Source organism: Gouania willdenowi, chromosome 1, assembly GCF_900634775.1.
Source record: "Gouania willdenowi chromosome 1, fGouWil2.1, whole genome shotgun sequence".
Taxonomy (NCBI): domain Eukaryota; kingdom Metazoa; phylum Chordata; class Actinopteri; order Blenniiformes; family Gobiesocidae; genus Gouania; species Gouania willdenowi.
Genome location: NC_041044.1, coordinates 23,871,382 through 23,889,256, shown reverse-complemented (window position 1 = coordinate 23,889,256; position 17,875 = coordinate 23,871,382). Strand labels below are relative to the sequence as shown.

Genomic DNA, 17,875 nt, shown 5'->3' with positions numbered 1-17,875 from the left:
AAAATTTGAGTTTAAAATAATAATAATAATTATTTTTTAATTTTTTTTCCCCACCACAGTTTTTTCAGACTTTTTCACGTTCCAATGTGAGCCAGCCCCCTCTTTGTTTACCCTTTAAGTAGGCTATATGTGTGCCACAGGCATGTTGAATGTTTTATTCTATGCTGATATGCTAAAGGAAGAGTTTATTATTTTTCTAATTGTAATGTTATAAAATATGTAGTTATCTGATTTCTTAATCAGAAAATTTAAGCTACTGTGAAGTTACTGTTGTGCTTTTGCTTAAACCTGGGTTAAAGCTTGAAATAGTTGAATAACAGAGCCTCATTTACTTTTTATTTTGGGATTATTCTATGCATTTTAACTCTTGAGGACAATCACAGCAATAAAGTTGCACTTTAGACAATATATCTGAGGTCTGCAGACATTTTTAAGTGCATTAAAAAAATCAAATTGTTCTTTAAAAAAATCAGATATTTTTTTTTAGGCAAAATTGCCCAGCCCTAGTAAGTAGTGTTATTGATTGATCCTAGTCCAATTCTTGACAAGTATTTCAATTTGGGGTATGTTGTTGTAAAAATGTAAGAGTGACTGCCCTCTATAGGTTGAAACCCAGCTATTAGAATCAAATTTTGCTATTGGCTGAGAACAAGATTCTGTGATGTATTGGGACCATCTTACGTCACAAACAAGCACTATTTGCCCCGCACCTCCTATAAGAACTAGCACCTGTGGACTCTGCAATCTATGGTGAGTAGGTTTAATTGATAGAATTGTGAATAGAGAAGTATAGTGAGTATTTAGCAGGTAGTTAGCGTAGCATAGATTGTTCTTTGGATATTTTATAGTATAGACTGGGCTTGTCCTAACTGCTCCAGGAGAATCACCCATAATTTTTTATGTACCCCCAAGTCAGACAAAACCTGAGGGTTTAGTTACACTTTAAGATTGTTAGTTTTCTGTATTTGGGAAGAGCTTGTTAGTGACAACAGATAGTTATTACTACAAAGCGAAGAAGTAAAGGCTGAAAATACTCTAACTTGTCTGGGTAGGAAAGAGCTAAAATTAATGTTTTTTGGTGCTTTACACAGATCTATATCACACTTTGTGCTGGATTTTGTATTTCTATAGTTTCATAAGCAAGAAATATTTTAAAAATGTCAGAGATAGGTGATTAACAAAATTGTACCAAACCCAAACCAATCTTTTTTTTTTCACAAGCTAGTTTTCCTCTCATGCCGGCAGGGAGCAAAAAGAGAACCTCTGTAGAAGTATTACTCGCAAAGATGTCTGAGCTGGGGAAATATTTTAAAGTTAAAAGTGTTCACATGATGTAAACATCCCCACATGAACTTACTACTCCTAGTTGTGCAGACCAAACTGCTCTCTCCCACTCCGTGCAGCAGAATTAATTAAATAAACTGTTTCATTCAATTACACACAGCTGGTTATTTTACACTTGTCTAATAACAAACACATTCAGACACTATTACATTAAAGAGTGACAGATGCACGCAATGTTAAGTGACACGTTCTGCCATCATTTGAGCTGAATGACACACAAACGCCTTGACTACGCTCAGAGGCTCATGAATGGTGTTGGGCATGTAAATCTCCATCACTGACAACGATTCGATACGTACCTCAATACACTACCAGCGCTACCATACATTAGCGATATATTGAATCTCCGATACGATTCACCCCTGTTCCTGGTTCGATACAATTTTCACTTCTACACAATGCAATTTTGTGCGTTACGATTCAACATGAAAATAAAGTTGGATTGAATTGAACATGATTAAAAAAATTATACCAAAGATTTAAATAGTAAATACGTATCTGCAATTAAGTATAGTACCCGAGGCAAAGGATTTATTGCATTCCTTATAAGCATCAAATCTAACAAAAAAGTGCACATTTGACACATTGAACAATGCATCTCAATTTCACCCGTAAATTGTACAGATTAATCGATACACTCGCATCGCGCAACTTAGTATCTAGATACCGATTTGGATCAATTAATCTCGACATCCTTAAAGTGCCCCTTTCCGTGTGTCAAGCACACACGCACACATGTTCTCCTTTCTAATGACTGACAAAATGTGAGAATGCAGCTCTGATCTAAGATCACATCTAATGGTCTATTGGTGCTTCTGCATTTAACTGTTGATTTCATTTTAAACAAGAAAATGGTCATCAACATCCCCCACCAGATTGGTTGTCAATATAACTCACAACGGAACAAGGGGAATAACTTCGAAAAAAATACTTGCACACTTCTCATTTTTGAACTACATCAAGGTATTGATACCCTGAAGCCACACGCTAAAATTGGTTATCCTATCCTAAATGATTTCTAAGAAAAGTTGTCTCCTTTAAAGATACCTCAAACAGAATAAAGAAAAACGGAACAAGGGCAATAACTCCGGAAAAAATACTTGCGCACTTCTCATTTTCGAACTACATCAAGGTATTGATACCCTGAAGCCGCACACCAAAGTTGGTTATCCTATCTTAAAGTGTTTCTGAAAAAAGCTGTCCCCTTTAACTCAGACAGATGGAGCTCAAACCTATATCCCTCTTCCACACTTTGTGGCGGGGGATAATAAAGAAACCATGTCAGAGAGAATATACAACGCCTCTAATCCGTTTTTAATAGGTTTGTAAAATTCTGGTGCTTGACCTGAGACCATGGATTAGATTGAGATATATAACTTAAAGTATTTATTTTAGTCTATTTAGTTAATTTATTTCAATATTCTAATCTTTAAATCAGGAGTAGGAGTGATTCCTATAATAAAACAGCACAGGATATAAAATTTACTTCAGATAACAGTGAAATTAATCCTTAGAACACACCTTTGTTGTGCTTTCCCTAACAAAGATTAAAATGCGGAAAATGGACAAGAAACAGAGAAAACACTTCTTGCTGTGGATTTCATTGTTACTCAGGGCAAGAAATGTTGGAGGATTTTACCTTCGGTTTTGATGCTATCATTTTCTTGCTTGGTGAGCTCTTCTTTAATTAAATCTTCGTCCTCTTTTGGTGTTAGATAATTTAGCTGGCCTTCCTGCTGTCCCACATCAGTCATCGGTACTTTCTCATTTTCGTTCTCTACATCTACGTCCCTGTTCTCCATCTCCAGTCGTGCTCTCATGGCTTCCTCAGCTGCTCGTCTTTTCACCTCCTCCATCTCCTCCTCCTTTTTTGCTCGCAATCGCTCCAGGATCTCATCTGGATGGGAGAGATATGCAAAGTAAGCACTGTTAGGATACCAAACAACTGAAAGGATAAAGGTAGAAAATAAGATGTAGTGCTACTGATACATCACGCGTTATGAATAAACAAATTAATATCCAAAAAGTGAAAATTATTAACATGTCAGACAGCCGTGCACTTCAAAGGACATTAAATCAAAAAATGTAAAACTAAATATTAAAAATGTGTTTAGGACGATCATTAAAAATAACGTAAATTCAACAAAATGACAATATTTGCATAATTCACCCACAACTAAAATCTATCTTATTATTTACTTTTCAGTAAATAATTAGGAGTCAAACTGTGCTTTTTTCTGTGTGATGATATCTCTAACGCCTCATGCATTATTATGTGTAAAATGCTGGAAGGTAAACTTTCTGGGTAAATATTAAACAGAAGTGTGATCCATTATGAGAAGGTTAATCATTGTTTTTTTGCCTTATCTCATAATAATACGACAAGAGAACAACATAAAAGATGGCTGCCTCGAACATTAAAGCAGGGAAAAAAGCTCTACAGTAATAAACAGAGTCCATCATGCCAAGACAAATACAGAGGAGGATTTAAACCTTTAGGCAGAGAAACCCTAAACCTTTTTTTTAATCACTATGAGGGAAGTTGAAACCAGAAAAAAAAATAGTCATTTTTGTGGGAAAATCCTATTCCAGAACTATTTCAGTGTTTACTTATTACTGTAACACAATACTGAAAAATGCATGTATAATAATAATAGTTAGACAACATTTATATCTTGTGTATTTATTTTCTATATTTACATTTTTTTGTTCACTGGTACCAATTCCAGAGTGGATGGCACCCTGAATAAGATGCCTATTGTAGGTATTTATAAAGAAATCCACTCAGTATAGAAAGACTTGCTGCCTTTAATGAAGTAAATTCCATGAGCTCTCATAACAGAAAAATTACATCTGAAACATTTTTTGATTTAACCATTAAAGCTGCCAAAGAGGTATTAAATAAAACTCTGCTGTTCCTCAAAAAACATCGTAAAGGCCATTTGTTCTTCCAAAATTGTCTTTTTTAATTATTCATACACACTCACAAAGCTAAACATATGCGTAACAGCAGTTTTAGGTCGTTACAGTTTGTGTACACAGTTAGTGCCCATGTTCATATGCATGCCTTAAAAGAAAGAGGCAGAGTTCTTTACCATTGGCAACAGTGAGGAAACACTTGTTGTTTCCTCGAGCCTTATTGGTCAGGTCCTCTGTGATGTCCATGTGTGTGTGAACCTCATCCCTCAACTCCTCAATGGCAGCGTAGAGTTCGGCTTCCCAGGCGTTCTTATCCAAGCACTCTATGAGCTCAGCAAGCTGAACCTAGAAAACCAGATTTATAAATATTAAACAAATACATTATTCAACAGGAGCTAAAAACACAGGAGGTTAGGACAGAATAAGACTATATCATTACCCAACAAGAGCAGAAACCTCCACCAAGCCCCAAATATCCTCTTTGCCAAATATTTGCAGTTATCTGGATCAGTACCATGATCATTCACACTTTAAGGGCTTGGAAGAAATTTATATCCCCATTATCAACAATACAGTAGGTCCAAATGTGCCAGGCACCCCAATTAATTACAATAACTGAGCCTGAAATAAATAAGCTAATAAAAGTAGGGATATCCCGATACAACTTTTTCACTTCCGATATGATACCGATATTGCAGCCGTGAGTGTTGGCCGATACCGATTTTGATTCAAAACAATATCAGCACAAATCATACATACTTTTATTACTTATTTTATAGTGTGGAATGTTAGAAAAGGTTTGATCAAGTGATGCTACTCAAACAGAAAACAATTGTCAACAATTCAAGTTCACTTCAGTCATTTTTTTACCGTCAGTATATGGTGGGAACAACTGAGGGCGGGGACAAAAACAACAAAAACTTATCGAAGCGCCAATATATAGATTTTAGATGCAGTCCAATAAAAACAGATATTCATTTTCTGGCTGATATTGGACCGATATCCGATATCAATATCGGAGCGGGACACCCCTAAACAAAAGTTAACCTTAAGCTTCCTGTTGCATCGCTTATGATAACGGGTCCGAAATCAGCTGTAAAATACACTAAAAACAAATCATCTATTTTCTTTCTCATCTATTGGTTTCCTTGTTAGGCTTCCTAATCAATGAAAATATAGGTTTTAATATTTTTGGTGTGGGTGTCTGAGCCTTTTTTGTGTCAGTATACCCCTAAATTTCAATTTTTTTTTTTAAATGGTAAAATGTAAAAAAGTTTGTTATGAAATATATTTTAATAATTAACAACATATGTGTAGAACTGTAACATGGTTCCCCAGTTTAGCGTTAAATTATATTTGACAGCAAATAATTTACAATTGCAAAGTAAATTATCTAAACTCAAAAACAATTGAATTACGGTTACGACAGCAACAGATTTTTTAAATTACAATTACTCCATAATTGTAATTAATGATCAATTACGGATTGCAATTATAACTGACCCCAACCCTGTCGAGATCTGATGTGAATGAAACTTGGTGATGTAATTGGAGAGCCAACCCGATGTAAATTAATCCGAATTTCATAAAGATTGGTTAGTTACTAACCAAAATATGAATTTTTGGCCAATAATTCCCCTCCAAAATTTACTGGAATCTTCCATGGCATGAGGTCTATTTTTGGTTAACATTTTGTCAAAATCTGTCAAATACTTTTGACATAATCCTGCTAACAGGCAAAGAAACAAAAACATAAACACTGGTGAAAATATTACCTCATTGGTGGAGGTAACAAAGGTGAATAGTTAATTAATATTTAGAGGAAAAAATGCTGCAAGTGCTACCAAATGTTTCTTTTTTAAGAATTTCAATTTGAAAACTGCAAAGTGAGCAAACAAACCAGTCGCACTAACCCATCACATTGAAGATGTGCTAATTACATCAATTTCACATGTAGAAGGAAATGTCGCTTGAAATAGTTTAAACCGACTACACATTGTATGTGGTTGTCGTGCTTTACTGCTACTTACCCGTCCCGTACTTTTTGTTTTACTTGGTTGTGTATGGGTATATTTAAAGTTCAATACATATTAAGAGTTCTATTGGTGTAATTACATTAATTTCTAATATATACATTTATATCATGAGTGTTTCAATTATCTTTCATAATCAAAGTGCTTTAATATCGGCCTCAAATATCGGCTTTAGATATCTGCATTGGCCTTTGAAAATCCCATATTGGTCGACTTCTAGTCACTGGACAAACACCAGGGCCAAACTGAACAGGACAACAAGACACAAGGTTGATACTGCTTCTCTGAGGTCTCAGACCAGTTTAAAGGTATGTCGTTTAAGACATACAGAGTGGATTGTTCACTGCAGTACATTTATTTGTGTATTTATTAATTTAAAGGGACAATGCACTTTAATAAACATAAATGTAAATATGCCAGAATTAGCCAAAGGCTAATTTCCATCTGTAGTACCTGGCAGATCAAGAAAATACAAAGACCATTGTACAACATTAAAGATTGAAATAATTGATTTGAGATTCTCCATAAGCTAATTTGTAAAGTTTTTATAAAGCACTGAAAGAATATAGAAAAGCTTTTACTTGCTAAATAACTCTGGAAAACTGAAATACACAGATGACGCAAATCCTAACAAAAAGTAAACACACTTCACTTTATCCAACAAATTACTTATTAGTCGCCAAAGTGCACAAAGTAATCATTTTCCCAACACTGCAGCAAAATTACCATAACTCCTGTTATTACGTTGCTCATATTTGTTTCAACGCCTCAACTTCATTCAAGATACATTGTTCTGAAGCAAATTATTTTTCAATTGATTTTTGGAACCAAGTGCTTTAAGTATACGTAACCTTGTCCCCATGGAGTGACCTGTTCATTGTGAAAATCTTTCTGTTATCAAACAACAACAGAGAATTTAAAACCAAATCATAATAACACAAAGTCCTGTTTACCTTGGTGCTGTAGTACCAGATGGTTTTGTCTTCCTGTTCCCCATCCTCCTCACTGTGAGACAAAAAAGAGAAAAGATTATAAACAAAACTATAAAAGCCATGAAAAAGACAGAAGAAGGTTAAATAGATGTTTTCTGTCTGTTAGTAATTAAACAAGGATCTAGAGAGTTGCATTCCATTTGTTGAAAAATTTAAGGACCTTAAAATAATGTTCATAGTTTATGCCAACAAACCTTTAGAGAACAATATCTGATTATTGTATTAACATTTTTTCCATTCAATGCTAGTTAACAGCTTTATAAAAAAAAAAAACAGTGAGGAACGGCGCAATGTTTGTTCGGCCAACATTATTGTTGGAACTTAAAAAGAATGACAAATAATAATTCATTTATAGATTTATCACCATCTTACAAAAACTATGATCACATTTCTATCAACATGTATCGACAATAAATTAATGTAATCTATATTAAAGAGATTGCGAGCAGAAAAAGGAACATATTTATAATCACAATCACTTGATTGATCTACACAGGTGCTTTTTGCTTTCTAAGGTTCCAGTGAATGTTTGACAACCACTGGGTCCTCTTGCCTGATCTATAACACATACAGTACATGCATACTCTGGAACCAAACTGGAATAAAAAGGCCCAATACGCCCTCAAAATTCAAACCAGGAATCTTCTTGTCTAGGCGCAGTGTTCTAAACCTCCACTCTAACACATTAACCCCAAAAAGAAGTTTATTTAGAATGAAAACCAAGGGTAAACAAAAAGTTTAGACCATTTATCAAAAATATCACACATCAACATAAATACATTCTCATTAGGGATGGGTACCGGTTTCAATACTTTTTATTTAGGTACAGACATTTATTCTGGTACTACCTGGTACTAATTCACGTAAAATCAAACAATACCATGTTTCAGCGCCTAAATGCATCTTTGTGACTGAGAGGTAGGGCTGAACGATTTTGGAAAATAATCTAATTGCAATTTTTTTTCCTCAATATTGCGATTTAATATGCAATTATTTTTTCAAGGGCCTCTTGTCGTGTATTTTTAAATGAACACAAGCAATAAATCAATCTGTTTCATAAGAAACAATTTCAGATTTATTTAAAATTTTGAATAAATATAAAATCTAAATTTTAAAGCACAGATTACAACAATAAAGCAAACAAATCTGTGGCTTTACCTCTTTAACATATCTAACTACCTTCACCTTTCCCGTAACATGTAAACATGTGGACTGCAATTCTTAAACACTCTCTGAACTTCACAGGACAATACAAGAAAAAATAAATAAATACATTTTAACCCTGTATTGTATTTGTCTGCATCGTGCCACAGATGGATTGTCAGAAGACTTGATAGGACTTCCATTCTAATGTTCAACCATTTTTTTGAGTTGATTTGCAGTGCTGACACAGAGGGTGTGTTTAAAACATTAGAGAACTTTCAATATGTATGTTCATATCAGTTAACTACTTTTATAATCCATCATTAGCTTTTAGGCAATTCATCAGATATTGAAGTATTTGAGTGATGTTTTCAAACTGAATGAAACCACAAAAGTTCTTAAATCTCTCCACATGATCGCTGAGGTCAGAAGAGCTTAGCATGAAAACAGTCCGACTTACGGCGCCCCTTGATCTTTGCATTCAAACATAAGTTCAGTTTGATGTAATAGATACAGTATGTAAAGACAGACCATCCATGTTCAAAGCAAAAGCACCACAATTTAAACAAATAGTACTACATTGAATTCACCCGTTCTTTTTAGATATAAGTAATTTTCTCAGGTAAAAGAAAAGCTTTAAACCTGTGTATGCTGTGCTAATTTGAGCTGCAAATGACTCCTTAACTAGGACTAAATAAGTGACTGCACAATTCTACTCATCAGAATTCACTGTCAACAAGTCTAGTCTCCTTCTTATCTGCTCTCTACTCACATATTTTGCCATGTTAGTGGTTCTTTCTGTCTGTAACACCAAAGACCCTCTGGTAGCCACATAGAGAATTTTTTGATACTCGCATCAATCAGAGATGCCAACGATTACTGATAATCTTGGTTCAAACTGGGGAATTTTGTGACATCACTTGTAGCTTTAAATCTTTAGTTTTACATCTAGGTAGTACTGGGCGGTATACCGGTTCATACCAAATAACGGTGTATATTTTCGTTACGACAAGACTTTTTAATATACCGCCGTACCTGTGTATTTGATTACACAACGTTCAGAACGCTACGCTGCGCCGCGTTTCAAACCGGACCCTTTTCGAGGTAAACAGTAGTAGTGCTCTGGTGTTAGTTGTAAATGGATAAGAAAGACATTGAAAGCTCTGAAGCTGCAGAACTAGTAGAACATGATGACACAAAAGAACTTGGGCCAAAAAGAGGAGCCGTGTCTGATGTTTGGAGGTTTTTTGGTTTTATAAAATCTGACGCTGACCAAACAACCATTTTATGCACGGGCTAAAGTTGTCACCGGAGGCGGTAACACGAGCAATTTTCTCCACAACCTTAGCCGCAAGCATGTTGTGGAATATCAAGAATGTATGAAGTTAAAGTTGTAGCCCTCCACATCAGCAGCTAACACGGGGAATGCAAAAGAAAAGTCGAACCAAAAGTCACTTCAAGACACTTTTGCTCGAAGAACTCGCGACGACAAAAAAAGCAAACGGTGGATCGAGATTACAAACTCTATCACTATCCATATTTACTTATTCTTAATATATTCTATAATAAAAGAATAATAATAACAATAATAAGTAAATAGTGTTTTTTGTCTTTTTGTTGTTGTTTAGTGAATTTTTTCAGTAATTTTAATAAATTATTTGGTCATTTTGTGGGCTTTTGGAGTCATTGAGTTGAAACTGTTGTCTAACCTTGAATTGTTTTGTTGTGTTTATGTATTTTTTGTGTAATTTATATGTACTTATTTTGTATTTTTTGTCGTCTTGTATTATTTTGAGTAAATGTGTGTTTTTGCTGTTGTTTACTTTGTTTTGGAGTCATTTTGGGTAATTTTGTTGTCTTGTTGTAAATCTTGTGTTTTTTGGAGTCCTTTTGTGTGTGTTTTTTTTACTCACTTTGTGTATATTTGTTATTTTAAGAGCATTTTCAGTAATTTTCTAAATTATTCTCTGTGTAATCCTATTGTCAATTTATGTTTTGTTTTTTTTGTTTTTTCGGAGTCATTCCGTGTATATTTGTTGTGATTTTGAGTTTTTGGTGTCATTTATGTGTATTTTTGGTGTTACTTTGTATAATTTTCAGTTATCTATTTGTATATTGTAATATTATTATTATATTCTCATTATTATTTACTTATTCTACAATATTCACTGAACTCATCATGACAGTAAAATAGACCATTCTAAGTCACTGTACTGCAGTAATTCCTCTCTCAACCTGTAGAAAATGCTGTGAACACCTGATTAGGCAGGAAAAATAATAATACCGCCCAGCTCTACATCTAGGGTGGCCATAAGTCCAGCAATATACCAGACAGTCTGTTTTTTAAAAAGGCCTGACTACATTTCGGCGCAGCCTTATGCCGGACACTCATTTGTCCTCCTTTGGAGAGATAATCCCAATTTTCTATTTCATCTAATTGTATATAATGAATACATAAATAAGCGTAAATGAAAAATAAACAAGTATGTTTGAGCCTTAAGAATAAATTTGTTCAGAAAAGAACTCTTTAGTATGTAAAGAGTATTGTTGTTAGCTTTTCCCTTGTGTGTAATGCTGCATTCTCTGTTAGTCTGTCTGTTCTTTCGGTTTTAACAATTGTAAAGTGTCTTTGAGCTTTTGAAAAGTGCTTTTGAATAAAATATCTTTTATATTTTTAACATACAATAAACCATGTAAGAAATTAGTTTTTTCAAGATCTACAATTTTGTAGAAATCGTTTTGACTGCGTGACAACACTATTTTTTAAAGACAGAAAACAAATTTTGCATGAAGCGAATCTTCTGACGCATGATCTTGGCTGTAAATATAATTGTTGTGACTAATTTACAACACTGTGAAGTCAAGGGTTATTTTTAATTCTAATGAACTTACACGACAATGCGACGATTCAGGAACCAGTATTTGCGGCGATGACGGTCGTATCCAATGGGCAGTTGACGAATGAACGGCTTCGTCTTCTGCGCTTCAGGTATACAGTCCACCACACCGGGTACCTTGTGTGCCACGCACACCTCACACTGCCACTCATCTTCTGGCACCTCCTGCAATGGTGGCTTCACACACTCCAGGTGATAAACGGCCGAACACGTCTCACAGCACAGCAGGTCACCCAGACGATGGCACACCCTGCAGTGGTCGTCGTAAGCTACCACCCCCTCCGACATGAGCTCTTCACGAGCAATGTTTGTTGCAAGGAACTGGTCGACTAAAAACTGAAGAACTTTAATTTTGCTTTCCAGTGGTTCATATGGGTATTCCTCTGCTTCTTGAAAAGGCAGAATGTGTCTGTACTCCGGGTCACTTTCGCAGTATGCTCGCACCACCTCTGGCCAAGTCATACCATCCACAAAGTACAAAGTGGAGTTAACCGAGTCTTTCACGTCAGCCGGACCAAACGTGGTGTTGGAAGTGTCCTCTTCTCTGAGAATAGCTTTGAGCAAGGCTATGTGAGTCTCTGCCAGCAGCGTGCACTGTTCCTGGCTGGCCAACGCCGCACAGAAATCCTCAAAGCGGAACGGGGAGAGGCGCAGCACCGTGCCAAAATTACGGAGAACCTCGTAGACGGCAGACACGTTGAGGAGCTGTGAGGTAGTCACCAGAAGGTCTTCAGATGACTTGGGAAGCTCCAAGGGAGGAATGTCTTTTGCCTCAATAATGGGAGACTGAGGTCGCAATGGTCGACTCTTCTTCCGACCTGCACAAAGTAAACACACAAGTGTCAGTGAACTTGAAGCAAAGAAAAAAAAGAGTGAAATACAAAAAGCTTTTCTGTAGCAAGCACGGATAATTCCTCTAATATGTTTCCTTCCTTCATGTTGAAATAACTTTATCGTATAATCAGAAAAAAACTATTTCCTTTGCATTTCATAGCTAGCCTTTAACTTTAATATAGAAATACAAACACCTACACTATAATCTGGTTTTTATATGGTTATTACAATGTAATGTGCTATTATTATACAATTTATTACCACAATTGGTGTCTCGCTTAAAGTACTATTTAAGGTTAAAGTTAAGAACCAAATGCAGTGTGGATACTTTGGGTTATTCCAAGGAACACCTGTGAAAATGTTGGGTCAGAACTCAAAAACTAAAAGCTATAATTATCTGTTTTGATTTTTTAAAAACATATAAATGACAAATTAATAAAGTTTATAACCAAATAGCTTTAAATACTTCACACCGGTATGAGAGAGACCTCTAATGTGAGAAAAAAAAAAAAATTAGAAGCCTTTTTCTGTAGAGCCAAAATCTGATCAGAAATTAGAAAATGCTTCTTGTATTACATTTCTTGAAACACATGGACTAAAAGATAGGTCCTTTGATTCAGTTTTGCATTAAAAAAAAAAAAGTATTGGATTGTATTGGGCTGCGCCTAAATTCCTCGCTTTGTTATCTGTTGTTTTGGGGTTTTTTTTTTTTTTTTTTTTTTTTATTTAGGTTGGTTTTCAGGGTAAATGTATTGTGGAATACTCTTATGTTTAAGGTTAAAATGTATGTAACCCATTGGTTAATAATAAATCGGTCCATTTTTCTTCGTAACTACTGTTGATGAGTAAAAGTATTGTTCTTTGTTTGACTAATATAACTTGATCAAGCCTTTTCTAACATTCGACAATAAACAATATATGATTAATATGTATTAAGTATATATGTATCGAATCAAAATCAGTATCGGCTAATACATAAGGCAGCAATATCAGTATCAGTATTCCTAAAAAAATGTCATTATGGTAAATTTGTTTATTTATTGTTATTTAATTTTTCTACTGGTTGCAGTTATCTTTGTCCTTGTCCCTTTTCCCCCTCTATTTTTATTGTTTGTACCAAACAAAACAAATTCCTCAGATTGTAAACTATACCCTACATAGCTATAAAAACGTTTCTGATTAGCACATAAATCACATACATCAAATCTGATCATTTATAGATAGGACTGATGTGCAGGTCGTGGTGTTGCAAACAAGCTCACAATGTATCTGTTTTATTCAAACTTTCTGACTGCTCTCTCATTGGAGTCAATGGACATGTGATGGGGTCTGATTTCCTCGCCTAATGAACGTACGCGTTGTTACCATGGCAACGAAAAAAACCGCGTACTGATGAGACAGATGTTATGTACCTGTTTATTTCAGTAAATACATATAAAAAGGTGAGATTTAGAGCTGTAAAACCTATGTTAAGTTTAATACAATCCAACATACTGTGATATACTGTATTTCAAGTTTGATTGTAGTGAAATGTGAATATGAAAAAGTCAATATGCATATTTTCTTTTAGACACAATCTTTAGTAATGCTTGCTTCGGCGCTACTTTTTCCGCTGTGAGTTATGAAGGCTACAAATGCAAATGTGCAAAAGCAATTGGAATGTATAAAACAAGTTTAAGTTCATTCATCCAATAAGAATTTGCACTTTAATACCCGTGTACACTGGATGTCAACATGCGTAAAATCCGTTCACAATCATAAACAAAACCACATGACAACTAAAAGTCCACAGAAGATGTGCTGATCTGACAAAAATATAGAAAACACTGCAGCCGGCTGAAGCGTGCAGCGGAGCAGAGCCCACGGTAAACAAAGGCCTGTTTCTGAGTGCAAGCTCCATTTTGAACAACGCGATTAGCTTTGAGTCCCTAACGAGAAATAAAACACACTCCAGAAAAGTGCACAATCACATGCACGGGTGTGTAACGTACCTGGTGTGCTACCGAGCGTGCTGTGGCTCCTGAAACTACTCTCCGTACAGTAGCTGGCATCATCGTCATCACCAACGCCTCCATCATCGTCATTATCATAATCATTATACTCCGGTAGATCATCCAGAAAGTCCGAGTCGTTCCCCAAAGCCTCGTCTTCTTCTAAATCTGTTGAATGGTTGTCGTTCAGGAGTTCGTCCTCGTCCGAACGGTAGCTGAAATGATCATCCTCTTCATCGCTGTTGTCGTCGTACACCACCTTGGTCTGAGGCCGCCTCACGCCGCCCCTCGCCCCCCGGCCGCCTCGGGACCCTCTGCCCCTGCCTCTGCCTCCTCTGCCCCGGGATGTCGCCACCGTGCCGGAGGAGCCAACTTTCCTGCGGCCCCGGGACGAATTAAAGTTCTCTCGGCCGGAGATTTCTGCATCTACCTCCGGGGAGCCGCTGCCGCAGTCCCCGCCACTTAACCCCCGTCCCCGAACCCTTCCTCTGGCTCTTCCCCGTCCACGCATCCTGGTCCTGCCGCCCCGAGAGCCGCCGGCCGGCCCCGGTGAAGCTTCCCGCATCACGGCTGCTGGTTTGGGCGGCCTTCCTCTTCTGCCCCTCATTGTGGAAGAGAGCGGCGTCTGTTCCGCTTCAATCTCGGTGCCTGGAGGAGCCACGCACACCGGAGAAAAACGGGGGAGGAAAGCCCCTACAGGTTGAGCAACGGTTCCCGGTGTATCCCCACGAAGCCCCGGTCTTAGTTTCTGAGGGGAGGGCTCAAACTGAATGGCCGGTGTCCCGCTCTGAGTCGCCTGCAGACGCCATTTTTCTTCTCGGCTCTCACCCGTTGAAAACAGCAGGCCGAGAAGCAGCGTCAAGCTGCAGCAGCAAGCAAACACACGGTCAGCCAAAGTAAAAGTTGAACCTAACTTACCCATCAAATCTTTCTCTATTTACATTTTAATATCTTAGAAAATATGTATGAAAAATGGACTTCGTGGCCAATATATTTAGTACTTCAAATGAAAACACATTTAAATAAAACCATTACATTTTGTGGGTGAAAAAGCAACATTGGACGTTAACAAAAACAGTAGAATGTTAAAAGAATTGGTCTACTTTAGCTTCCATAAAGCCTACAATGATGTAATAAATGTGTGGCTTTTTAAAACTAAACTGTTACATGTCTAATTTAGCTTACTACCTTTTTACCCACAAAATGTAATATCCAAATATTGTGGTTTGTGTGAAATTTAATGTTTTCCACTCATCCATCCAGGTTTGAAATAAGCCCCCCCCCCCCCCAAAAAAAAAAAGCTTTACATAAGTCAAAACTAAAAATGTTTTATATTTTGGATCACTGTACTGTAAGAACAATATAGTTATATTGGATAAACAATATAATTATAATGTACTAAGGTGATATTATATTGTACGAACACTATTATATTATACTGCATCTTGACCCCTTCCCCAAGGACTACAGATAGAAAATAGCTTTTAGGCCTGAGTCTGGTACAAACATCTCTGTTTTTTTTATAACTTAATGTATTTGTATGCTGTCCTAGTAAATAAATAAATAAAAGGACAATATAACTATATAGTTGGTACGATATAAACATATAGTTCACACAACATAATATCACGATTGTACAATATGATTATATATTTTTACATTATAGTGATATATATATATATAATTTTTTTATTTTTTGCAGCTCTACACTTCTGTAGTTTAGTCTAAGCAGCTATCAGTTCTAGTTTGATATATATATATATATATATATTACAAGCGTTTAAAAAAAGATATATTATCTCTGTCCGTGCAATTTTTCTCTAATTATTGCCACCACAAATAAAGACATAAATAGGCTTTGAAAAAAATTACCAAATCAAATCGTCTTATTTTTTAAGCCCACGAAGCTGTGAGGACTAATGAGAAACAACTTTTAGACACTCCATGAATTAAAAAAAAAAAAAAAAAAAAAGTGTCGAATGCCTCTAACATTGCACCGGAAGTGGTGCTGCTGTGTTCTAACTTGATGCTGACAGGCCCGAAAGGATGTAGGGTCACGTGACTCACTTTTCTACAACAAATGCATTTCCAGCTTCATAAAACGAGCTGCCCCGTGCACGCGCTGACCCAGAGCCCCACTTCACACGCGTGCTGCTTCCGACGGACGGTTTTTATTGCAGGTCGACCGAGTGCATCCGTCTATCACCGTGGATGGAAAACCGAGCCTCCGTCACATGGAGGGCGCAGGAAGCTACTCGCTTTGAAGCTTAACTCTAACACAGGGACACTGCTACTGCCATTAAAAGTTTAGTGAAAGTAATACCGTTAGAAAAGAGCGACCTTAGAAATATATGCATTGATTTTGTCGAAGAAAATGTAGTTTCTCAGGAGTTAACGGCGGGATACACCCTGAGCGGGTTGCCAGTTCTGCAGACGCATGCACGCACACAGATTTCTCTCATGTGACCCTTTACAGCAGGTAGAAGATGAATAAAGGAAAACCTGTCCTTAGTGCAGTGTTTCTCAAATGTGGGTACGCGTCCCCCTAGGGTTACGCGATGGCACTACAGGAGGAACATGAGAGAGGAAAATCAACAAATTAAAGCATTGACAATATGGAGTTCTTTTTAGTTAAAACATATAATCATATTAAATATTATCAGTAACTCACAAAACGACAGCAAAGACACACAAAATAAGATAAAAAAAAATAAACGGAATAAGAAAAGGACAACAACAAAAATAACAGAGATACATACAAAAATGACAAAAAAGAACAACCAAATGACACCAAAAACACACACACTGAGAGACAATAATTTAAAGAATACCAATAATACACAAAATTACACCAAAAACACACAAAGTGATATTGATTAGAACATGAACTGACAATACAGTCGTGGTCCCACACCAAGCCATAGTGACAGGAAGTGAAACAAACTATAGAAATAAATCTATTCAAGAGGCACTAAATACAGTTTCATTCCACTTATTTACAAAATGAGATTCTTTAAAATGTGTGGTATCAGTCATTCATTCAATCATTATGCTCTATGGTTATTTTTTCACTGAATTCTCAGTAAATTGTTGTCGTTGGACCAATGGGATACTTAGAATCAGAAATAAAAGAAAGGGGGGGGGGGGGGGGGGGGGGGGATGAACCTATAACTCAACTTTTTTTTAAAGCACCACCATTTCACTAAAATTCCCCAAAATCCTAGGGATCATATATCATTGATTCAACCTAAAGTTATCAGTTCATTTACAAATGCATGCAGTCAGCTTAAAAAGTCCACTGTTGTAATAATGTAGTCATTTTTACAAGTAAGTTAATGTGTTTGTCACATATAGATCAGAGATGGACAACTTCTATCGCAGAAGTGGAAACGAAAATGTGATTTTCCAATCCGAGAGCCACATTATCAATAATATTATCAGCATTTAGATTAATGACTGGTCTGATCATCAGTAAAGGAAAGAACAAAGGTTTCTGTTTGTATTTCTATTGTCTTTTGTTGTTGTAATGTTTATTTTCTTTCATTTTGTGTGTTTTGCATCTTTTTGCTTTCATTTTGTGTTTCTTCCTATGATTTATTTTCGAGTCATTTTGTGTATTTTCATATTTTTTGGTCATTGTTTTTGGAGATGTGTTTACTTTGGGGGCCCACACAGAATTAGACTGAGGGCCAAATGTGGCCCTAGGGCCGTCCCATTCCGAT

At 36.3% G+C, this 17,875-nt stretch overlaps 1 protein-coding gene across 2 annotated transcripts in view; it reads right to left on the bottom strand.

The window, feature by feature from the left end:
* Positions 1 to 15,086, bottom strand: part of LOC114480493 (nucleosome-remodeling factor subunit BPTF-like) — a 41,031-nt gene extending 25,945 nt beyond the window's left edge. For both annotated transcript variants that reach the window (XM_028474726.1, XM_028474794.1), the window contains exons 1-5: positions 14,154 to 15,086; positions 11,324 to 12,146; positions 7,250 to 7,301; positions 4,440 to 4,608; positions 2,984 to 3,241 (exon numbers count right to left, since the gene is read on the bottom strand). In XM_028474726.1, the coding sequence (XP_028330527.1) occupies positions 2,984 to 3,241; positions 4,440 to 4,608; positions 7,250 to 7,301; positions 11,324 to 12,146; positions 14,154 to 15,075 (2,224 nt within the window). In that variant the 5' untranslated portion in view covers positions 15,076 to 15,086. The remainder of the gene's footprint in view (positions 1 to 2,983; positions 3,242 to 4,439; positions 4,609 to 7,249; positions 7,302 to 11,323; positions 12,147 to 14,153) is intronic.
* Between the last annotated feature and the right edge of the window lie 2,789 nt (positions 15,087 to 17,875).